This window comes from Misgurnus anguillicaudatus, chromosome 10 (assembly GCF_027580225.2).
Source record: "Misgurnus anguillicaudatus chromosome 10, ASM2758022v2, whole genome shotgun sequence".
In the NCBI taxonomy this organism is placed as follows: Eukaryota; Metazoa; Chordata; class Actinopteri; order Cypriniformes; family Cobitidae; genus Misgurnus; species Misgurnus anguillicaudatus.
The window spans coordinates 36,589,312-36,615,588 of record NC_073346.2 but is presented as its reverse complement, the minus strand read 5'-3'; the positions used below and the strand labels follow the sequence as shown (position 1 = coordinate 36,615,588).

General features: G+C 35.2%; 1 protein-coding gene and 1 long non-coding RNA gene across 3 annotated transcripts in view; both read left to right on the top strand.

Annotated features, from left to right (window-relative positions):
* LOC141367304 (uncharacterized) overlaps positions 1-26,277 on the top strand; it is a 128,010-nt gene that overhangs the window by 41,991 nt on the left and 59,742 nt on the right. The window lies entirely within an intron of this gene.
* On the top strand, positions 1,068-14,953 carry LOC129447634 (uncharacterized). Of its 2 annotated transcripts, XM_055209383.2 has the most exons (5): positions 7,955-8,082; positions 10,950-11,117; positions 11,209-11,347; positions 11,489-11,596; positions 13,340-14,950. In XM_055209383.2, the coding sequence occupies exons 2-5, from the start codon at positions 10,972-10,974 to the stop codon at positions 14,267-14,269; spliced, it is 1,323 nt and encodes a 440-aa protein (XP_055065358.2). In that variant the 5' UTR covers positions 7,955-8,082; positions 10,950-10,971; the 3' UTR covers positions 14,270-14,950. The 2 variants fall into 2 exon arrangements, with proteins under 2 accessions (XP_073728625.1, XP_055065358.2); XM_073872524.1 differs by lacking the exons at positions 7,955-8,082; positions 10,950-11,117; positions 11,209-11,347; positions 11,489-11,596 and adding exons at positions 1,068-1,199; positions 2,708-2,815 and having other exon boundaries at positions 13,340-14,953.

The following is a 26,277-nucleotide window of genomic DNA, read 5'->3' as shown; positions in this document are numbered from 1 at the left end:
GCCATTGACTTTAGAGCAGGTTTTTGTTTGTCAATGGCGTAGTCTATTTTAGTTGCCTCAAAATAGCAACGCGCCAACAATGCGCCTGAACACACCTCGTTTTCAGACCAGAACGCTCATTGGCGCAAAAGGGGGCGCAAAAGCATTTGCTATTTAAACAACGTGGCGCTAAACGTGAAAATGTTAATTGCGCAGGGTGGAAACTAGCAAAAGACACGTGTGTCGCGCATTGCGCTGCATTGCGCCGGGTGTAAGATAGAGCCCCTTAAGTTTAAAAACATCATTTATACCTTTAAACTGACTTTTGGATGTTTTCCTAAAGTTTGTCAAGACAGGATTTGTTGATAGACTGAGGTTATGGGTCTTAAACGGACACTTAAACAATTAATATTCTGAAATCATTAAATCACTCCAATGTCTTTGCATGAATACCATTTGTGACTGTTCCTGCATGGTCTCTATCCACTTCATTGCATAGATAAAGAACAGTTTACACATGATATTATTCACAAGTTTACAATTACAAATAAGTCAGATAGACTAAATTGGTAAACAAGTTTGGTAATTGGCACGAAAGCAGAGTTTAGGAAGTAACCTGGTGGGTGAGAGGAGATGGGTTGGTGGAGGGATTCTGAAAACTGTAGAGGATCCTTAGGTGAGTTTGACTGTGAATATAAGTGATTTTTTTGCGATTTTTTGTGTGGGAATATTGTTAAATTCACCATAATAAACAAAAATGTTCAAAATATTTTCTCTAAACGTTAAAACATTTTCTGTTTACAGTTGATAGCTATTATACATCTGTTGGTCACAATATATCACTATGGATTACTCTACAAAAACCCTGGCTCAGGGCTGCTTTGGGAAAATATATCAGCAGAAGTTTGGAGATGCATGGGCTGCTATGAAGAAAGTCCCTGTACGTTTCATCAGCGAAAAAGACCTCCAAAGGGAATGCGAAGTATATAAGTATGTATATATTTGTACAACTTATTTAATGTTGTTACTTTAGCTTGAATAAACTAATTGTATAACCATCACACAAATTTTCACACACCAGTAAAGCTCGGCATCCGAATGTTGTGAAGCTTCTTGGTAACCCTTGGATTGAAAACTCTAAGTGGCACATTCCCATGGAATTTATCAGTGGAGAAGATCTTGAGACAACCATCTTTGAAGCACGAAAATCCAAAATACAGGTACATGTGTCTTATAAAAACTTAAGTAATAGCTCATCTCATAAAGCTGTATGTTCGTATTGACAATTGATAAGATATTCCTTTGAAAACAAACCTCAAACAAAAAACAATATTGATTATTTTATGCAAGCTTTAATGCACAAATTCATCTGAAATAAAACAGACCTTCTTGACTTGTTTTATGTATTTGTGGATATAAAGTGCTACTGTATAGCTCAGTGGAAGAGCATTGTGTTAGTAATGTGGGTTCTTCTGGAATACAGCTGCGGCCAAATATTAGCAAGATGTTGGGTTTAGGGGTTAGGATTAGGATAAAAACAGGGGTTCTGACTATATAGCTAAACCCTGTGAAATGTTGGTTTTAAAGGCACACCATGTAACTTTTTGGCCACTAGGGGGTGCTAGACATTTATTTTTTACGTCTAGCGCCCCTAGAGGCCAGAAGTCCCGCAGCACTGTCGCAAAGGAAAAGAAGACAACTCTTTAGGTCACAAAGTGTGCCTTCCAGCATGTCATGTGTCATATAATATAATTTCATGGGTTTTATTTATTTCAAAAACGCCAAAAGATCGCGTAGCTCACACTACAAGCCAGTTGTAATGGTGATCACTTGGTTAAGGTTTATATTTAAAAAAGGGGAATCAAACCCTGATCGCCTGTGTCGTGGGTCCATGACGCTACCACGGCACCACAATGTCACATGATATAAGTCTCTCTCTAAACTCTCTAAGTAGCCTTCAGTAAAATTCATGTAAAAAATTGTGTTCGGGCGCCAGACAGGATTAATATATGCAAGCATTATAACATTACTTACTAGTACAAAAGCATGAGGGCCAAATCAGCATCGGTCAGATCGCTCCTTCTTTAGTTCACGGCAGCGAGCGAACGCTGGCCCAATATAATTGATACTCGTCCTTCTTTTTATTCTGTCTTCTGTCTCTCCCACCTTTTCTCTTTCTGGTCTCCTCCGACAAAACCTTGGGTTTCTTTTTCTTAGTTGCTGCTTCGGCCATGACAAAAACATCAGGAAAATAAATAGTTGCGTTCTCACGTCCGAATTTGAGGAAGTGGAGAAAGTGACGTATGCCGTAAAGCAGATTTTTGTAGGTTTTTTTTGTGCTCGGGTTACTACCTGAAACCCCAAGTTTAAAAGTATGAGTAAAAGCGATACAGACCCCGTCAGGCTATGGTGGACATGTCATTCAACCTATTTTAAGTCAATGTACCATCACAAGGGTCTTGAAAAATATATTATGAAGGTTGAAAAACTACAAAGTGTCACTTTAAGTATAAGTGTAGGATAAGGATAAAACATTTTATCTGGTGAAATTTCACAAGATTTAGGCCGTAGCTGTATCCCATCTAGCCACAACTGTGCTGGTTGTCTGACTGACTGTGATTAATTGCGTTAAATTATTTTAACATGTTAATGAAAAAAATACTAATCTATTTATATTAACGTGTTAACGCTGACAGTCCTAGTAAGTAATAATTGCTTGCATTTTCAGTTGACTCCAGCAGTGAAAGCCACAATCATCACTGGAATGTGTGAAGGTTTGTATCATCTTCATAGTAAAGACATCGTCCACCAAGACCTCAAACCTGATAACATCATGGTTGAGCCAAACATAAATGAAGCTTATTAAGCTTCAAACTGAATATGGTTGCATTTCATACCTTAGGGATCAAGATCACTCCATTGTTTCTCTTGCCCCATTTCAGGTTGAACATCAAACCCATCGCGCTGTGATCATTGACTTGGGGTTGGCAAAGTTTTTCAAAGGTGGGCTCTGCTCTGCACAAAATATGGGCAATGAAGCGTACTCAGCTCCAGAGATCCTGCTGAGGGGTGGAGTTCGTGACAGGAGATCAGATGTTTGGGCAATGGGTAAAATCATCGCTGAACTCTGTGCCAGGCTCAGGTTGCCGACTCAATATGTGTCTGCCAGCAAAATTCAGGAAACTCTTAAAGATCATCCATACTGTACGGCAGTGTCAAGGATGGTGGAGACCAATCCAGATTGCAGAGCTCCCATGGGTGCAGTCATCTCAGACATTAGGAGAGCTGCAGCTTCACAAACAGACATCAAGCCAAGAGATGTCACTGTAGGACAGAGAAATGAAATGAGGGCAAATCAAAGGAGGCTTCAGCAAGTACCTGCTTTACGTAAGATGGATTTTAAGGCACCTCCTCTAATAAAGCATCACCAGACTCGACTTCAACCGAGAGAAATGAGAAAGGCAGCAGACGTCCCACCTAATGTAGCAGGCTTGAGCGATTCAATGTCCCTTATGTCATTTCCTTGCCCCCTTCCAGAGAATGGAATAGTGATTCAGAAACGCTTCAATGAAAGGAATGAACAGATACAACATAAAGAGATTGTCGTTGAGGGAGGGAAAGTCATTAAATATGAAAAGAAAATATTAAAATGACAGAAACGCTCAGTTACATTATTGATTTTTAGTAGCAGTTGTATTAAAGGGTTAAAAAACAAAAGTTTTTTATGGCAAGAAAGGTAGTGACGGACAGTCTCAGTTAAAAGTAATTTTCTCTGTTTTGGGGAAAAAAGCGCATTCATTCTCTTGTTACACAAAAAAAACACAAAATCGTATATATACAAAGTAATCAGATAATCATTTGTTCATTTTATCTGATACATGAATCAATAACTTGCAATATGATAACTGAGAAATTCTTGGGAAAAACTATCCTCCACATTCAGATGACTCTTTTATTCCCTTAATGCTCCTCTATAGAAAAACAGTGAGTCAGGGTTTTACAAAACAGAAAGTACAGTATGAGAGTTTGTTGGTACTGAGGAAAAATGCTGTTTATCAAGTCCATCAGGAAGACGGAGAAAGACAATTCCAAAGAAAATTACAAATAATTTATCTTTTCATTATGACTTTTACAGCAAGAATGCGAAGGATGTCCTAACCTGTGAATTAAACTGTTGTACTACAATATTGGTAATCATTTATTAATGTTTTAGTCTTTAGTTGTTATTTGTTGTATAATGCATTTTTTTATAATAATAATGCATTTAATTTGTAATGCGCTTTTCTTAAACCCAAAGCGCATACAGTAAAATAAACAACAAGAGCAATACAACAATTAAGAAAATGCAGCCTTAAAGGCGGAGTCCACGATGTTTGAAAAACGCTTTGGAAAAGGAGACGGGCCGACTACCAAAACACACTTATAGCCAATCAGCAGTAAGGGGCGTGTCTACTAACCGACATCCTTGCCGGGTTGCGTATGTGTGGGGCGGGTCTATCAACAGAAGGTCCAGATTCTATTGGGGTAGGGGCGTGTTTGTTTAGGTGATTTCAAATATCAACATTGGCTTTCAAACATCGTGGACTCCGCCTTTAAACAAATTTTTGTTTAGGAAGTTAGGTACTGTAAGTTTTAAACCAAGAGTACTTGTGACATGGTCAACTCCTGAGGACGAGTTCCTATTAAATTAATAAACACATTACTGTCTGCTTTTGAGGTTTGCTGTTTTAGTTATTTTGCATACGTTTATCAGATAGGACGTAGTCTCTTGAGGTCTCACCGTGAGATGCTTTTAAAACAGTATTGAAAAATTCTGGGCTCTTGTATTTTAAAAAAATCTCTCAAAAAAAAAACACAATTATACAAAGTGTGTCTTTAAATATGACACGAGAGACAGAAAACACGTCACAATAATAGTAAATCATTTGCCTGGGCCTTCGGACAACAATCCATTATCAATCAATTGAAAATAGTTATGCGATGGAAATCTATCGAATCTTCAGAAATGTGTGATTTGTTGTGATTTATGGAAATACATATTTGAATTAGACAAAGTAGTATTGTTGACTGACAAATATTTATAAAGAACAGCACAATTAAAGAAACTTTACAAAATTAACTTTTCAGGGTATTTAGATTCACAAGTAAAGACAGTTTTGTGTGGACCTTCAGAGAGCTGCGGTGACAGAGACCTTTGTAACTAAATTCAAATAAAGTTAAATGTATTTAAAAAAAAAAAAGTTATCAATGTAATACATGTATCAACATTTAAAAATATGGGATTGAATGCTCCTCCACAGGAAACAAAGCAAACCTTGCAACATTGAAAAATAGAAACATTGGTAAATAGAGACCTCTGCTGGTAAAAATGAGAATTTATTAAGACTTCTGCTTATTCAACAGATTCTTATTCTACAAGAATCTTTAAAAAAAAATTTGCATTGGGTCAGAAAGGTCCAACCTATTACCCATTAAATGCCCCATGAATCTGGCTTAACAGTGCAAATTTGTTAAATGTCCATATTTTCTTATTAACTAACAATCGGATTTCGTAGTAATTATTACAATCGGGTTGATTTGTACACACACAGAGTTGTTTGGGTGGGCCATACAGCAAAAAATATATTTTCATATAAAATTTCAAATACAAATATACAAATATGGCCAAAAATATATGTGATGAAATATATGTTGAAATATGTTTACAAAAAATGTATATATTTTTGTATATTCTGAAATCTATTTTAAAAATACATATATTTTAAAGCACATTCATGTCGCATTGGAAGAAAAACTTTGAATGTTACAAACAACTTGAAAAGATTAAAATTAAATATATTTTCAACTGCAAAAATATAATTTATGCATACTTATACATTTTATATTTATACATTTTTAAAACTTTTATATTTTGGCCATAAAAATATATTTTTGCCATATGGGTTGTAAACTTTGAAATGTATTTGAACCACTGAAATACATTTTAAAATATATGTTAATGTATGAAGGTTAAAACAAAATATATTTCAAATTCAAAAATGTTTTTAATTAAGCTTTACTTTATACAAAATGTATTTAGCATATATATAAACCAATCATGAGCCCCATTCACTTCCATATTCTTTTTCCTACTATGGAAGTAAATCTCCATAGTAATCTCACATAAAATATATCCAAACTTAACTGTCTAGAAGTATTTAAATCTTGGCTAAAGCTAAAACATTTTAAATTACAGATTGCGCTATATTTTGTATTGTATAGAGGTTTGGGAAAACACATATCAAAATTAATTGCATAAATTATTTATACTTCAAAAAAGAGCAATAAGAATAATTCATAACACAGGATATTTGGAGCATACCAACTCATTATTTTTACAGTCTAAAGCATTAAAACTAATTAATCTAGTTGAGTTTCAAACAGCTGTATTTATGTTCAAGGATAAAAAAATGTATTGCCTGGCAATATACAGATACGTTTTTTTTTTTTAAAAAGAGTCAAATTTTAAGACTCCCATTTTTCGATCTACTACACTGTAAAAAAATATTTTGCTGCCTTAAAAAAATAGTTAAATCAACTCAGATTTACAAGTCATGTCAACAAAGATTAGTTGTCACAACTTAAAAAATATAGTTGAGAAAATCAACTTAATTTTATAAGTTATAACAACTCACCTGTAGTTACAACAACTCATGTCAAGATAAATAATAGTAAGTTGAAATGACTTGTAAATCCCAGTTGATTCAACAAAAAATTTTAAGGCAGCAAAGTATTTTTACAGTGAAAAGTTTTTGTTTATCTGTCAGTGGTGTCAAATTGTGGAATAAATTGAATAATGAGTTAAAGCAATGTACAAACATATTACATTTTAAAAAGATGTGTAAAGAAATTATATTTCAGAGGTATAAAGAAACATAGTGTTAATAATAATTTGAGTTTATATGGAATAACTTATATGTGTATACATAATGTTATGTGTAATATATGTATGTGAGTAGAACTTTTGAATTTGGAGCTTTATAGATAATAAATATAAACATTGATTTGAGTAGGGGTTTAAAGGGGTAGGAGTACATGAGTTTTACTTCTTCTTACTCCCTTTTGTACATGTAAATTGAGTTGTTTTATATCTTTGTTACTGGAAAAAAGTGAAGTTTTTATTTTGTTGTTAACATTGTTTGTCAAAATGTTCCCTAACAGTTTTTGGGGCACTCATTAGCCTATACAAAAAAACGGTAAATGCCAAATGACCAGCAAACACAAATAGACACATTTTAATTTAATAAAACTGATATTAAATAAAATATCTAAATAGAAACTTAATTAAAACTAAATAGTGAAGCATTGTAGACACTGATTCATCAGTTCATTTTTAGATCAACACCCTGATAGTGAACCAAACTTTCCAAACAGTTATGACGTAACATAGCCTCGTTTGCTAAAATGACGTGACTGAAATACGCTCCAAAACAATGATTCGAAACAAAAGCTCGTAAAGGTTTCGATGCCTCACGAATCAGTGTTTCGAAAGCGACCATCACTAGTGTTCCTCAGTTAGGTTCTGTCTACGCCGAATCAATTTTCTTTCCATTTTGTTAGCTAGCTTAGATTTGTTCTGTTTTGATGATTTATTTGCGCCAGCACAACTCTCGTCCCCTTTCCCTGGATTTTGTGTTTATTTGTTTGTTTTGTTATATTGTAAATCAAATTGTAAAAATTATTGTCACTTTATACACTAAACAACTTTTCATTATAGTCTATCCTTATGCATTTCTCTCTTTAATTGTATATAATAAATCCCAAAAATCTTCTTGTTTCTGGCATTTGCGCTGTTTTTCCACGCAATCGCACACGCGCATACATTTTCTTTATTTTACATTAAATGTTACTTATACATTTTTGTTTAATTTTTACATTAAATGTTACATAGGCAACAATTTGGGTCGTAACACTGTGTAATCGTATTGTTTTCAGTTTCAGCTCTGACTACATTCCTTCTAGCACATGGTGTGCTGACGTCACTGTAGGCTACTGAACAGACCTCAGGAGTTCAGATTTGGTTTCACAGCATTTAAAGAGCTTGAAGATCAGACAAAGACAGCGGTAAGTAGCTAAATATAAAACTACATTTTAATGAAACGTATAGACCGTATATGTTTAAGGTGTCTTAACTGAAAACACCTTGCATTGACATATCTTATATCAGTGCCATTGTTTTGTCTCAAGATAGTAATGTTATTTTGTTAGGTGTGTTTGTAAAAACTACTTGAATATCCTAATATAACTAAAGCCTAATTCTGGCTCAATCTATACACTCTCTCCGGGAATATGAAAATCTGAGTAGTCTACTTTATAACGTGTTACAAAAACTATACTGTTTATTATTACAAGACATAGAATATATGATTGTTTTTTATTAAACTTTAAATTTAAACGATCATAATCACTCCGGCATCAAACTGTTTTGCCTGATATTTTTCTTGTTTGAACTATTGTAGATCTTTGATGAAAAACACATTTGCGCTATTTTGGAATTTTGGTTTGCCCTGCTTAACCTATAACCCAAATGAAACACTTCTTTTATCTGCGTATGTTTATAGTGTATTGTTTTAAGTGCCACATGACATATTTGATTACTTAATAACTACAGTTAAAACAATGGATAGCCTAGGTCATGGGCAAGCCCAAACGGAATCCACGCCCGCGAATTTATGCGGAAACTTTGCGGAATTTCGCGGATTTATTGCCCGTCTTTGAAAAGCACACATAGCCCGCGGTTGAGCGTGTTTGTAGCCGTCATTGACAAGAACACACACGTTTATGTAAGCAGTACCTTAAACCCTGCGCGATATTTGAGATTGTCACAGTCAGCACTCAGCACATGTTCCTTTATTTTTAAATCCGTTTTAAAGGTAAATGCACTTGTTATGTTTAATATAACGTTTACATTGCGTTGTAAAAAGTATTAAATTATCGTGCTAAATTCATAATGAGAATGCAATAACGCAAGATTTTGTATTCTGCTATATATAACACTATAAACAATATAAGTAATTTTAATATAATTCAATCTTGACATGCACATTATCTGGTTCATGTTGATCCAGTTTAATTCAGAGGACTTATTGGTTTTGGTCTATTCTCATTGTAAGCCTTTAAGTAATACCAACCCTATTCCTGGAAGGCACCTGTCATAAAGATTTCGGTTCCAACTGCAGTCAACACACCTTAACCTGCAAATCAAGTTGTTCGGGCTACCTAAAAATTAGAGTCCGGTGTTGAGGGTTTGAACTTAAATTTGCAGGACAGGTGCCCTCCAGGAACAACATTGGACACCAATGAAACAGACCATAAACCAGTGGCGGCTGGTGACTGCTCTTCCGAGGGGCGTAAATTTGTTCGGAGTGTCATGTGTGTTGCTTGTGTTTTCACATATGTGTTTGCTGCGTCATGTGAACCATGCGCATCGCGTGTTTTCTCAAGATAGGTGCCTGCTGCACACCCGTCAAAACCGTTCGGGATAGAGGAGACGCTTATGTTCACAAAATACACTCGAGACACTCCCTTAACAGTAACTCTTTATGCATGAGATTATACGAGTATCTTGCAAAGCAAGTGTCTCTTTTATCATAAATCCTTAGATGCGTCTGCAGCAGGGACTTATTTTGACAAAACATGTGATGCACATAGGTTCACTCGACGCGCCGGACACATATTTTGAAATGACGAATCACACACATGACGGGCTACGTACATGTTGTGACGAACTTCGCATTGTGCGCCCTCGAAAAAGAAGTCACCGGCTTAAGGATGAATCCTTCACAGCCTTGGCTATCCCAAGATTCAATTGGCGCCTGTGACATCTGAGTATTTTAAAAATAAACATTCAGAGCTGTAGTAAAATAAAAATGTATATTTAGCAAATTAAAGGTCCTTAAATTATGTTTTATTCATGCGAATTAATATTATTGCTGCAATATTGTGAATGTTGTGTTTTACTTTTGTATATTTCTAAGGTTGGTAATTTTTTTTTATACTGTTGGGTAGTTTAATCTGCATCAATGGGTCATATTTTGTCAAATAAAATTAAAAAGTCTGAAAGGTCTCAGCTGTTTTGTCTGCTAACAAGTGTTGTGAGCGGGAACAGCAAGTGTGATGCAACTTCTTTCCTGTAAGCCAGACCGTCTCATTTCAGTTTGCTTCGTGGACTTGTCTCAAAGTCTGCGTCCTTAAAAGGATCCCGCCCCTAAATTGGGATGCACACAATGGGACAGTTTCCCGGCAGGGTTTATGTTAATTCAGTACTAGGGCTGAGTTATATTAGGACTTTTAAGTTGTTTTTACAAACATATCTTACAGAAAACAATATGTTGTGCATCTTGAGACAAAACAATGTCACTGATATATGTTGAAATGTGCAAGACGTGTTAAAAATGCATTTTAGTCTTGGACTAAGCCTTGTGCGGGAAACCCCCTTATGTTTATAGACATTTAACCTTTATATTGACTTTTCCCAAAGTTTTAATATTTTGTAATCCTGTAAAATGTCTGCATTATTTTTTTATGACTGTCCCTGGTCCATATCAACTTTTTTATTTTACACTCTCAGAAATAAAGGTACAAAAGTTGTCACTGGGACAGTACCCTTTAAAAAAAGTACACCTTTGTACCCAAAGAGTGCATATTAGTACTTCAAAGGTACATATTGGTAGTTCAAAGATACATATTTGTACCTAAATGGTAAATTTTAGGACTTTTTTTAAAGGGTACTGCCCCAGTGATAGCTTTGTTCCTTTATTTTTGACAGTGTACAGATAGAAAGCAGATTACACATCATGTTAATATTCCATGCAAAGAAAACACAGAAATTATTTAAACGACTTGAGAATTTGTTATTGTTGTGGGAATTAACCAGTTATTTGTTGGATTCACCATATTTTCACTAAAACTTTTTCATTTTCTGTTGACAGCTGACATTAATACATTATCACTATGGCATACTCTACACAAACCCTAGCTAAGGGGTGCTTTGGGAAAATATATATGGAGAAGTATAAAGATTCATGTGCTGCTATGAAGAGAGTCCCTGTAGGTCTCCTCAGCAGATCTGACCTGGAAAGAGAATGCAAAGTATATGAGTATGTATATATTTATAAAACATATTTACTGTTGTTACTTTTACTTCAATGAACTTATGCATAACCATGACACCAAATGTTCAATCCTCAGAAAGGCTCGGCATCCCAATGTAGTAAAACTTCTTGGTAAACCTCTGCTTAAAGACTCTAAGTGGCACATTCCTATGGAATTCATCTTTGGAGAAGACCTCGAGACAACCATCTTTAAATCAGCAAGCTCCAAAATACAGGTAGCCTACTTGCATTTTACAAAACCTTTACCCTCAAAAGATTATAAGCTGTATTTCAAGTCTTCTAAAGCAGTACAAACTCTGGATAAAAGCACCGACCAAATGCGTTAGTGTAAATAATAATTGTTTGTGTATCTTTAGCTGAATCCAGCAGTGAAAGCCACGATCATCACTGGGATGTGTGAAGGTTTGCATCATCTGCACAGTAAAGACATCGTCCATCAAGACCTCAAACCTGATAACATCATGGTCGAGCCAAACAGAAATTCTGCTTACCAAGCTATGAACTAAATGAAGAGTATGGTTCCAAAACGCAATAAATCCATTTTGACTAATTTCTGTGTTTTCTATATTAAAGGCAGAGTCCATTATGTTTGAAAGACATTTTTGATATTTGAAATCACCTAAACAAACACGCCCCTACCCCAATAGAATCTGGACCTTCTGTTGATAGACCACCCCACACATACGCAACCCGGCATTTGATTTGATTTGATTGGCTATAAGTGTGTTTTGGTAGTCGGCCCGTCTCCTTTTCCAACGCGTTTTTCAAACATCATGGACTCCGCCTTTAAGAAAGTGACAAGATGAAAACCACTAATCAATATATAAATGAGCATTCATCTTTGCCATGTTATATTCATTAAGTTGACTAGTGGTATACGCTAAAAAATATATTACTGGCATTAATCAAAACACTTACTTTGTCATATTAAGAACACTGTCATTGCTGCTGTCATCCTTGGGACGCTGAACTTTTTTGACAGCGATCAGCTGTAAAATGTTTTGGTCCTGCTCGATTTTCGTTGACTTTGTGTAAAATAATGGAAAGTTTTTCATAAGATCTCCTGGGGTCAATGTGTTAGCATGACAGAAGCTTTATGCGGTCGTGTGAGAACAAATAACAGCCGGCATTTTTTCTTTACCCGAGTGACTCTTACGTAAATTATTAGATTTTGATGCCTTACGTTTCTTCACCACCACAGGTTTATCAATGCCATCAAAATATCATTTTGTTTTTGTTTATTTATTCAAAGTGCCGCCATTATTGTTTACAATGCGTGGTATGGTGCGCTGTGATTGGTTAAGCGGATTTATTGAATTTTGCAGAAAAGGAGGACTGGCGTTTGTCGTGGTTTGGAAAAAATAGAAATAAGATGACAGAATAACATGGCGGATATCGGATTTTGCTTAAAATGAAGAATTGACTTTTTAATACTGACCTGATACAATAGATGTTGGTGCTATTTTTTTGCCATTTATCGTGTTTTGGAACCAAACTCTTCAAATATTGTTTCATTTCATACCTTAGGGATCAACATTGTCTCAGATTTTGCTGCTAGAAATCCTAGAAAGTAAACAAATTGTGGCTTACAAAAAGTGTGCATGCATTTCAATTATTATGAATATCAAAGATCAGACACTAGAAAATTTGAAAGCTACTTTGTCCACAGTTCCAATGTGTGCTTAAAGTGCTCTGTTTTGTGCACTAATTTTGTATTTGAAAAATACTAACTATTCATCTTTAGTACTTATCTAAGTGTACTTATTTGTGCTATTTTGAGACACCATAAATATGAACTAAAATATGCTAAAAATGCATAAAAAAATTATTTAGGTACTACTTGTAGTAAACTTGAACCCATCTTTGTATGAAAGTTGAGTTCAAGTTTAATACAAGTGTTCACTAAATAAATTTTTTAAATACGGAGATATTATGTAAAAAGTGCATTTTAGTTCATATTCATGGTGTCTCAAAATAGCACAAATAAGTACATCTTAAGAAGTACTAAAGATGAATTTTTAGTATATTAAGTACAAAATTAGTGTGCGAAAATAGAGCACTTTAAGTTCACTATGGAAGTGTACTTATTTTTCACCTGGGTAATGCCATCATAAAGGAAAGACAGAGGATCCCTCAAGTATCAAATGTTACAGTAAATAGTTGTCATGAATAAAGAAACATCTCTTGCTTCTCTCACCCCAATTCAGGTCGAGCATGAAACCCATCGTGCTGTCATCATTGACATGGGACTGGCAAAGTTCTTAAAAAACGGGCTCAGCTCTGCACAAAATATGGGAAATGAAGCGTACTCCCCTCCAGAGATCCTGCAGATGGGTGAAGTCCGTGACAAGCGATCAGATGTTTGGGCCATGGGTAAAATCATCGCTGAACTCTGTGTCAGGGTCAGGCTACCGACTCAATATGTGTCTGAATCCAAAATTCAAGAAACTCTTAAAGATCATGCATACTGTAAAGTGGTGGCCAGGATGGTGGAGACCAATCCAGCTTCCAGAGCCACTATGGCTGGAGTCATCTCAGACATTAGGAGAACTGGGATAGTGTCAAAAATGGACAGCAAGCCAGGAGACGCTGTAACGCAGAAAAAAGAAACGAGGGGAAGTGCTCCACCGGCAGTCATCCCAGACGTTAAGAAAGCTGCTCCACATACAGACATCAAGCCAAGAGACGTCACTGTACCACAGAGAAATGATATCAGGGGAAATGCTCCAGCTCCAGTCATCCCAGACATTAGGAAACCTGCTTCGCCTTTAAAAATAGACGTTAGGCCAAGAGATGTCCCTGTACCACAGAGAAATGAAATGATGGGGAATCCTAGGTGGGGTCAGCAAGGATCTGCGTCACCTAAGATGGATTTCAAAACATCTCCTCTACCAAATTATCGACATACTCCGCCTCAAAATAGGGAAATGGGAAAGGCACCATTTGTCCAAATGAAAGGACCAAACTTGAATGATAAGATGTCCCTAATGTCATTTCCTTGCCCCCTACCAGAGACTGGAAAAGTGATTCAGAGACGCTTTAATGAGAGGAAAGAACAGATAGAATATAAAGAGATCAACACCGAGGGAGGGAGAATCACTAAATATGAAAAAGTAAAAATGTCTAAACATCCTTAATTTATTTTTGCCAGTTTACATTGTTGATGTCTAGTAGCAGTGCTATTACAGGGTTAACCAAACACATTAGCCTCATCATCTTGTTGCAGGTTGACATGACTTGAATAACAAAAGTTTATTCAGGCAAGAAAGTTAATAACAGACAGCTAGTCAGTTATCAGATATTTTCTCTATAGAGAAACGAGCAGTAAGCATTCCTCAAAATTACTTTTTTTGTTACACAGTAAATACTAAATCATATGTGCAATGTAATCACTTTATTATTTTTTATTTATCTGACAAATGAATCATTAATTTGCGGAAAACTATCCTCCACATTCAGATGACTCTTTTATTATCAGAGACTTTTAGCACAATCGCTGGAGGGAGTTTCTCTAGAAAAACAGTGAGTCACAAAACAAAACGTATATGAGAGTTTGTTGGCACTGAGGAAAAAATGCTGTTCATCAGGAAATACAATAATGCAGAAGATAATGCCATGAATAATTTCTCTTTACTTCTGAGTATGTGAAATATAAAAGCACTAACTATATGCTTTCTGTTGTACCCCAATATTGGTAATACTATGTTTTTGCCTTTAGATTTTTTGTTGTAAGATCAAATTTTTGTTGTAAGATCAAATTCACACATTATTTACGGTGGCATTGAAGTGCAATTTTATTTACAAGATTAAAAACAAATTTACAAGTTTTTTTTACAAATTTATAAGTTTTTTAAACAAATGTAAAAAATTTTTTTACACGTTTTTCAACAAATTTGCAATGAGTGAACACATTTGCAAGTTTTTGGCAAATTTACAAGTGTTTAAACAAATTTACAATGAGTGAATAAATGTACAAGTTTTTTAACAAATTTACAATGAGCAAACAAAATTACAAGTTTTTAACATATTTACAATAAGTGAACAAATGTACAAGTTTTTTTAACAAATTTACAATGAGCAAACAAAATTACAAGTTTTTAACATATTTACAATAAGTGAACAAATGTACAAGTTTTTTTAACAAATTTACAATGAGCAAACAAAATTACAAGTTGTTTACAATAAGCTCATTGTAAATTTGTTAACATTTTTTTAATTTATTCACTCATTGTAAATTTGTTTAAACACTTGTAAATTTGTTAAAAAAAAACTTGTAAATGTGTTCACTCATTGCAAATTTGTTGAAAAACTTATACATTTTTTTTTACATTTGTTTAAAATTTCTTAAAAAAAAACTTTTACATTTGTTAAAAAAACTTAAAATTTGTTTTGAATCTTGTAAATAAAATTGCACTTCAAGGCCACCGTACAATTTGGACAATTTGGAGAAATTACGAGACAATGGGTTGTTGTGGCACAGTGGATAAGCAACACGCCTTTGGTGTGAGAGACCTGGGTTCGAATCCACTGTGACACACCATTGTGTCCCTGACTAGACACTTAACCCCTACTTGACATACATATAGCAATTGTAAGTCGCTTTGGAAAAAAGCGATAGCTGAATTAATACATTTAGTTTTGGTCTAGTCTAGGCTTTAGGGATGGGATGACAGTCATGTTTTTTTAACAATCATATGATTTTTTCACTTCATAGGAAATTAGTTAAATTAGCCAACTTGTAAAATACATACGAATTTCTGCAAGATCATTGGGGTGGTTTCCCGGACAGGGATTAGCTTAATACAGGATTAGTCCTTAGTTTAAACTCCTAAAACCTGGATGTCCACATACATGGAAATCACATTTTTGGTTGTTTGCACCATAATACTTAATTCTGTGTAATTGAAACCTGTTGTACACAAATGTGGACATTACACTGCTTCATGTTCAAAGAAAAATACTGTATTTGGTTATTATTTGTTTATTGGTTCTTCCTAACCCCAACATAGCTGGTAGACATCTGAAAAAAGCCAAAGCAAAGCTCGGGTCTTAGGAGGTTAATTACGAAATATAACTAGTTTTAATAAACATGCCTTACTAAAACATTACTGGCGTGCATTTTGAGGCAAAACAAAGAGCACTTCTGTATTTTAAGATATGTAAGTGCAAGTTATTTTTCTTCCATTTATTTAACTAGTCTAATCCTTGTCCGGGAAACCGCCCCGTATTGTCTATAGGAACATTGTATGATTGGCATCTGCAAGCTGATCGGTGCTGTGTCCTGATTGGTGGAGCCAGATCTAACAAGATTTTAAAAAGCATGTCATCACTTCCTCTGAGAGCGATCTTGTGTTGTGAATGCAAACTGTTTTATTAAGTTAGTGTTAAAGGAACTATATTCGACTTTTGAATATTTTTATGATACTGATCTTGGATTGCCCTCTGAACCTGATCCTAATGTAAAAAATTGAGCATTGGGATTGTAAGGAGTCTGACACTACTTTTGTTTATTGTAAACTTTGTTTTTGTTTAGGCAATTAAGTGTTGTGTATTTTCTTTTGATTGGAAATAGGAAAAAAATTCTATGTTATTTTGACATGGTCATCACCTGAATAAGGGCTCCTAATTTAAGTTAATAAACATTGCTGTTTTTGAAAGTTGTTTATTTTGCATACTTTTCCCAGATGCTCACCGTGCAATGCTTTTAAAACAGTATTAAAAGAGTTTCCATCAGTTCTGGGGTCTTATTCACTACTTTTTTAAGTTTATTTACCGTAACTTTCATAATGCTCGTTGAACCTTATTATTTCTCAATATAAATAGCTTTGAAGACTGGAAAATAAAGTTTAAAAATGCATTTTATTAAATTATTTATTAAATTTTATTAAATTACAACTGAAAAGTGTTTGGTCTTTATTAGCACTGTTACAAATAATGTAAATATTGAGGATATACAGAACTTTGCAAGTCTTAGATACAGGGTTCCCACACCTTAGTTTACTTCAAATTCAAGGACCTGTCAAGGAATTTTAAGGACCCTCAAATTCAAGACCTAAATGTGGTGACACATTTCAAGTGAGAGCAAGGTTACATTGTGTTGCCTTTTAAGATACATTGTTACAGTTCCCTTTTGAGGGAACTCGCGCTGCGTCACAGCGGTGACATTTTGGTGACGCCTCCAGATGTAAGTGTGTCTGAATGTGTATATCAAATTCAACCATTGGTGAGGCTTAATGACAAAGACAGGGTGACGCGGGGGCCAGGAAGAAAAATTATATAAAGAAATTGCATTTATTCCACTGTATGTGGTTATGGGAACACAAATGTTTTTAGGCGGAAACTTTATACTTAAGTTGGAGTAAAATAATTTTTGCATAAATTATGATAGAGAAAAAAATAATTTTTCCTCTTTTAGCTGACAATTGCTGGAATCAAACAAAACTATCTGCAGGTTTCGTTACCACTCAGGGCCAGAGTTATACACTTTTAAATACAGACTTTAGAAAAAAAAACATAAAAAAGCGCCTATTTATTTTTGTGTTTATTAGAGGACTGACAACACATACAACCATGTTTAGCACTGACAACAGTGTTTTATGTAATTTCAAAGGGTTTCCTGTAAAAGGATACCAAACTTTTGAATGTACACCTCTGCATGTGGGTATGAGAAGCTTTTGAAATTGGGTAGGCGAAAATCCCCAAAATAGTCTCAGAGTGTAAGAAGTTGTCTTTGACAAATCTCACATGAAAGAGGGATTATTGTCATGTAAAACATACAAGACAGACAACATTTTTTTTTTACACTTTACTGAGTTCCGTGTAATGCTCTGACAATCACAACACAATACCACATCACTATAGTCAATGTATGTCGTATCCAATAGAAAGAAAGTCTGAAGAATTTTTTAACATGCTTTTAACATAATTGTCTCAGAGCAGGTCAATCATGCAGTTTAAATGTCTATGGAAATCAACAAACACACTGTTCTTCGGGTCAAAAATCGCCAGTGGGTTAAATTAACCCACAAAATGTCCCTATTTGACAGAACAATGGGTTAAAAAAAGTGTTAATGAAGTGGTTTCGAAGAAAAAGCCAACATTTACTCAATAAATTACATTCTGTAGTCACGACGAATGAAAAAGCATCTAGCAAGAAAGTAATCAACATTGAATCAAGTCATTTTAACTTAAAGAGAACAACATTTTGCTGGGTACATTTTATAAGAACAGCACAACAGATATTAGAGAAACTACACAAAGACAGAATGAACTTTTCAGGGTATTTAAGTTGAAATTCAGGTTATTAAAGTCAAGCCAATGTGTGTCGCCTTTATAAAGGCATCTGTCATCAATGTAATACATGTATCAACATTTATACAATGGGGATTAAAGGCACCTCCTCAGAAAATAAAGCACACTTTGCAGCATTGTATAATAGAGGGTATGCATTGACGTCACTTTTTCACGTTACCACGCCGGAACTCGCCCTGTTGAGCAGCAAATGTTTAACTAAGGCTCTGTCCCAAATTGCGCACTTCTTATGGACTTTGGGTCTCGTGGGCTTATATTGTGCGTGCTCTCTTAGTCTACATGTCCGTAGGGTGTCCCATCTTTAATTTTTACACTTCGAAATGTGCTCATCAGCGCCCCCTTGATGCAGTCGTTGACAAAGCCCGCACTGCAGCAGGCTCCGCACACTTTACCAACGCAGAAGTCCTTGCAAAAGAGCAATCAGACCAATCAGGGGACGGAAGGAGGAGTTTACACCACACTGGCCCTGTCCCAAATGGTGCACTTCATGTGGACTTTCGGTCTCGTAGCCTTAAATTGCGCGTGCTCGCTTAGTCTACGACTCCGTAGGGTGTACCATCTGTCATTTTTACGCTTTGAAGTGTGCTCATCAGCGCCTCCTTTGCCCCCTTGATACGGTCTTCAGTGAAGCCCGCACTGCAGCAGGCTTCACGCACTTTACCAACCCAGAAGTCCTTGCGAAAGAGCAATCAGACCAATCAGACGACAGAAGGGAATAGTTCACGGGCAACTTCTCTACCTATTTCCGGCATACCGCTCGAGTCTGTCCCAAAAAACGACTCCGGTCCACCCACGTGGACTCGTATCAAGGGTCCCTAAAGTCTGCACTAGATGATGTCATCAAAGTGTGGACACTGAGGAGGAGCACAAGTCCGGAGTGTGCCATTTGGGACAGGGCCACTGACAGGCAATTTCTCTTCCTATTTCGGCTTGACGCTCGAGTCTATCTCAAAATACGACACCGGTGCAACCATGTGGACTCGCATCAAGGGTCCCTAAAGTTTGCACTACATGATGTCATCAAAGTGTGGACACTGAGGAGGACCACAAGTCCGTAGTGTGCCATTTGGGACAGGGCCAAAATGGCTGGTTTTTATAGCGGCTGCTGCGGAAATGTAAAACTGACTATTATCAGCTTAAATTGAATTTAGTTGGACTTGATAGGTGAACAATACTTAGTTACATTAGTTATTTTTCAAGCGTCTGTGCTTTATTAGGGTGTTTGTCTTGGGAAAAATTTTACTTCACTACATTCTAAAGCATAGAATCATACTGTGTATTCTTTAATATTGCATATTAAAATTTATTTAATACCTAATTACAATAAAATTGTGTACTTTACTTCAGTAAAAGTACGTTAATGTACTTAAAAATTTAATGTAAAACAAAAACTTGTATTTATGAAATGTAATAGAGTAAAAATTATGATAATATGCTTTGGAATGTATGTTTTCCAAAGAACAACACTGATAAAATACAAATAAATACTTTTAAGTAGAAAGTAAACCTCTGCTTGATAGTGACCTTAGCAACTTATCAACCTACCTGTGGTCTGTGGACGTTTGCATGAACGATCTATTTACTTCTCTTTTCGGTGTTTTTAGGCAATCTGTAAAACGATAGCTCCAAATTCTTGTTAATCTGTTAGTACAGTCTATCACACAACAGCTTTTTCCCATTTCGACGCGTTTTCCTCGTGTTTTCGCTGACTTCACACTGTAAACAAATTCTGCCGCTCTGTCTTTTGCCACTCAGTGGGCGTAACCGCAGTCACTTTCGCCAAAGGTGACGTCACGTGCATACCCTGTAGAAACATTGGAAAATAGAGACCTCTGCTGGTGAAACTGGGGCTTTATTAACATTTCTGCTCATTCAACAGATTATGTTGTAGAAACTCAGGGATTAGAGACCTTATACATTACATTTACTACACTCTAAAAATGTCTGGATTATTTTATCCCATAATGGGTAAATATTAGACAGAATTAGGTTAAAATTTACCTAATTTTGCGTTGTTATGCAACCATGGGTTATAATGGGTTATAACCCAGCTGTGTGCTGTCCAATATTTACCCATTATGGTTTAAAAATAACATTTTTTGTGTATATAGGTACTAATTAAAAAGAACTCAAATCAATCTTTGATATTAATTGAAAATTTTTTGTTTAAAAAGTGTGTACACACAGGTTTTTTTTTGGTACATGAAGCTTCCTGACCTCGAAATAAAACAGCAAGACATATAAAACTAATACTATTTGCAAAAATATAAATAGATAGATTACAATTTTTTACCTAAATGCATACCTCATTCTTTTATCATTGTAATGAATGAAAGTCTTTAAGACAAATCACATGCTCTTATCCAATAGATAAGATATTCTACATGTTACTGTTAGAAATGCCAGGTGCTGTACTGGACCTTTCCAGTTAATAACCAGGTTTGTGTCGACTTGAACATTTTTAATAACCCCATGTCTAAAAACTACACACAATTCAACATGCATTACAATAAATGTATGGGTATGAAGGAATGTATCTGGCAAATAATGATTCCTAAAAGTAAAGACATACACTGTAAAAAAATGCAAGTTAAAACAACTTGGTTTTTTTAAGTCAATTCAACCTCCTATTTAAAGATTGATATGGTAACATAACTTATAAAGTCAAGTTGAAGTTGTTAAGTTAAATTAACATAAAAAAATGTTGATTTGACAAAAATGCTGCATATTTTTACAGTGTACTTTACACACACACGCACGCAAGCACGCACGCACGCACGCACACACACACACACACACACACACACACACACACACACACACACACACACACACACACACACACACACACAGTATTATAGCATATTATAAAGATAGCAGTGTGTCAATCAACTTTTGAACATAGGTGGAATACAATCGTGACCTAGGACTGCCACATTCCAAAATACAGCCTTTCCTTTGGCACATGAAGGAGGAAAGTTGCGCCATCCAGCTCCTGATGCTCAGCATTTTAATAATATCAACCACATCAATGAACTTGTTGCAATGCATGCTGGAATCTTTCGATCCCTTGTTCATTGTAAATTTGTTCAGATTTATATAGTGAGCAAAAGGACTAATTCGGTTACTTTATTGGCTTTTGGGAAACAAATATCATTAACAGAAACATTTATAAATATCCAAGTATTCTTAAATGATGGAACAATGTTTGATGAGGTTTAAATTAGATTTGTTTGTTTCATGTTTATATGATATATTTAATTTTTTATGGATTTCAATATTTACATTTAACTAGACTGGTGACATTTATTAGGGACAAAAGTTTAATGCCCTACGTAGTATATTCACTAAATCTATAAATATAAAACACTGCTCAAAGGCAACCACGAGGTAAAATACATGCAGTTAGTTTTTCAGCCAGCAGAGGGTGTGTTTAACACTTTTACAACCACAACAACAAACCAATTCTGGTTACAACCAACAAAAGCCAGTCGATCTACCTTGTTGTTGGTTATGGTTCAGTGACAGTCCAAATAAGTGCACTCCAGCAACAGCATTGAAAAAAATGATTCATTGAATTTAATCAATTTTTTTAAGGTAAGTGGTTGCAATCAATTTATTTAAGCTACATTTAAACAAAAGTTTTATATTTTACTTTACTTTACTAATCTTTTTTGTTTAAATGTAGCTTAAATAAATTGATTGCAACCACTTACCTTAAAAAAATTTATTAAATTCAATGAATCATTTTTTTTCAGTGAGTGTAATTATTGAATCAACTTTGAATATACAAATAAAATGATCACACATTTATATGCAACAAATCAAAAGTGTGTACACACAAAAACTGAATTTCTAATTTTCATGAGCTGTTGCAGCACTGAGATCATTCTGACCTGAAGGTTCATCTCAACATGCTTAAAAGTACTTTTGTAAACAGAAAAGCCACCTCATGAAGTTAAATGCAGGAATACCAAGAATAAAGAACCAGTAACATGCTTTAATCTAAAATGACATCTGTTTTGCCTGCATCTGATCAAAATAAATATTTTGTCACTGATGCAATCAAAGCATACTGTCATGGTTAAATAAAGTAAATGCATGCATTGAAAAAAGCATGCAATTATTAAAAATGTGAATTAAGTTGGCTTTCACCGAAACATAATATTTTTCATTTTTAAAGAATGGACCATTATGAACTTGAGGTTGTTTCCTTGGCGATGGTCCATCCCTACAATGAAACCACCTGAGGGTGTGGGCATCATGTGGCACACTGAGAATCTGAATCATCACTGGGGTGTGTCATCGGTGAGGCACCTCTGATGATTGGCTCACAGAGAGATACATTACCTCATAGCAAAGGAAAAAGAGATGAGGTCATACTCACCTGACTCAAATTCCCAGATCACAGAAGCATTTATACTCCATGTAAACCCCCAAGTGTTTATGTGAGCATGTGTGAGTGAGGAAGATAAAGGGCCATTAGAGTCAAAGTGCTCAGAAGCAGGAAAATATGAGACTACACTGATCATTAATAATAATAATAATTATTATTATTATATTTAAATAAGAAATATGTACATTTGAGAATAAGAAAATGGTATTTTGAATACATTTTGTTATAATAATAATTATTATTGTTGTTGTTATAAATATTTAGGGGAGACCACAACTCAACCACATTTTTTTTGTGTAAATTATTTCAAATACAAAAATAGCTTCACATCAATAAACAAAACTGTGTTAATGAAACGTTTTACACAAATGTTTCCGACAAGATTTTTTAATGTTTTTTTTTTACAACATATCTAATTTACTGTTTTATGGATAAAATTTTCCTAATATGCATATTACATAAAGGCAAATATAAATATTGGGTTTATACTGTATATTTAAATAAATATCACAGTTTATAAATGTTATGGTTTGGTATTAATTAGGTTAGGGTTTAGATGTAGTCGACTGATTCATCTTAATGTGTGATATGACACCACATCACAGTGAGTCTTGTGTGCTGACAAAGACACTCTACTAGATGATGTCATATTAGGTCATTATTTACAGAATGTGGGTGTAGTAGGTCTAATATAATGATATATCTGGACATATATGCTCCAGAGACAATGCAAAGCACAGACTGCCAAAAGATGCTTAAACAAATGTGTGCCCCGCTAAAAAAGACAAATGAAATGAATGAGAAACTTTACAAATAAAAGGCCCAGGCCCATAGACCGGCTGGAGCTGAAGGGAAACATGATCTGTTATCCATAGTTGATATTGATTTGGGCCTTGAGCTCCCAACAGACACCATTAATGGAGGCAGATGACCTTTTGGACATACTGACTGTGACTAAGATGCTGGCACTGATCCAAAGAGTGTGAGAAACACCCTTCCTGTACATCTCATATCATTGTCTGATGCTGCAGTCTTATGTGGACAACCTGTTAGACGGGCCGATTCCTGCTCAGATGTGCTAACCAATCTAAAGAGTAAAGATGAGAGTGTAGATACTAAAGCTAATCTAATTTAAACATCTTTCCAAAAGAATATGGTAAGGACAACAATAAAGCATTATTTTAATTTGATCAGCTCGAAAATCTGAGATCATCTTGAAAACCGTAAATTAAGCAGCAAATAAATTTGGAAATGAAAGGTTTGGATAAAAAAAAAGAGTTATGACGGGGGAGACATATTTTAATTTGCGACATGGTACCAAATTTGTACACGCCAGGCTTTCTTGTAAGGTGATGGTGAAGCTGTGATGTCTGTGCCATCTCAATCTCACTCCATCAATAAAGCAAACAAAAAAGGACATATCAAATATTAATAAATGCACTGTTACTTTTGTCATTTATAAATTGAAAAAACTTTATAACTCAGAGCTACAAAGCAAATTTTTCTGTTAAAAGGTTTAAAGGTGCAGTGTGTAAATTTTAGCAGCATCTAGTGGAGAGATTGCGACTTGCAACCAATGGCTCACCCCTCGCTTTTGAAACGCATAGAGAAGCTACAGTAGCCGCCACCGGAAAAACATGTCATCGTCGGAGACAAAAATGTTTGTCCATTAGGGGCTTCTGTAGAAACGTGGTGGCACAAAATGGCAACTTCCACGTAAAGGGGGTCGCACACCCTGTGCAGCGCCACGTCGAATCGCGTCTAGGACAACTTGGATGTATCATAAACCGGAAGTGCACATTAAATAGCGCATTAAAAAGCGCAAGTTTAGTCAGATAGCGTCTACTTCAAAATGCTAAATATACGTTAGCAGCCAATGATCATCGTTAATGATTTGGGACAAATATGATGTTATTTATTATTTATTCATTAACTATGTGAGTGGCGCTCTGTGGCGTGACAGGGATTTGAGCAAATTTCTGAGTCAAAGCTGGGCGCTGTGGACAGGCACCACCAGTCAGTGCCGGTGTGCGTTAGTGATGCGCGGGTCGTCTCGTAACCCGCGGCCCCCGCGCGTCAGGGCAGGTAAAGAAATTTTAACTTTAATGCGGGCGGGTCATTAAAAAAAAAATAAAAAACAGCTATGTTGTGTCTAATTCCCGGTAGCATATATTAAAATATTTGGGAATATATATTTTTATATTTTATTAAATATATATTTTATTATACAGTGTTGCGGGGCGGGTTGGGCCGGGCCAAATATTAAAAAAAAACGGGACCCGCGGGTTGGTAAAAACGCTGATTCACGCATCACTAGTGTGCGTATACACATAGAAAACAATGTGTTCGATTTTTTTAGAATGGTGCGGCGCTGAGCTGCGCATCCGGTGTGCGACCCCCTTAAGTATGTAGATAAAAACATCTCATTCTAAGGTAATGAAAACATAATGATTCATTATAAAAAAGTCTTTATACACCTATGATAATGTAGTTTTGTATATTATATTGCATTTCTGTCAAGAGATCCTTTTAAAAATTACACAATGCACCTTTAAAGTTAAAATTCCAGCTACACAAATGCTTCAATGTGCGGTTTGTATTTTTCTTTTATATTTAAACACATGCTGCTTGAATGAAAATATTTTTGTGAATAAAGGTAGCAATAATTTTGTAATAGCTGTTTGGTAAACAAATAAACACAATAAAATCAGTGTCATACTTTTCAGACAAGAGTCAACTATTAAGATGGTACACGCTATAAAATATTGGGTTATTTTCAAATGCTGGGACGAATTCAGTCACTGGGTTAAATTAACCTATAAAATGTTTATAGCTGAACCAAAAATTGGTTAAAACAACCCAGCATATGGGTTGGGTTCGTCCCTTTTATGACTTAAACGCTGGGTTGAAAATTGCCCAGCATTTTTTTTTTAAATGTTGAGTTTAACAGAAAGGTTGACCAAAATATACACAATTTATTAATACGTCCTGCTCATGAGGCATGTTGTCACAAAGGCCAACATGTTTTGTTCACTATATCTTTTTCCATGGGCATATATTAGCTGTTAAATGTTCATGTGTGACTATATTGAGGTTAAAAAAATATTTACTGAATAAAAAGTGTGACATTAGCTTCTGTCTACCACATGTTTCATAAAAAATAACGTTTTTAAAATATCAACGAGCTATGGTAATTTGCAAACTATACATTATTGTGCCTATTGTGTTTGTAGCTGTTGTTGTCGTTCAAGATTTCATCTTTGCCGCCAGGCGTGGCATCATCAAGACCCTTTGCGTCTGAGAGACGGAAACGAATGGTCTTTGTTAGAGGTGTGAGAGAAATGCGCGCGCTCTCTTTTTCTTATCAAAACAGCAGGGATTGTGCAGTGCAGATCACGCAGCGTCTGTCGGATAACTCTCGTGTCTCTTTTTCTCATA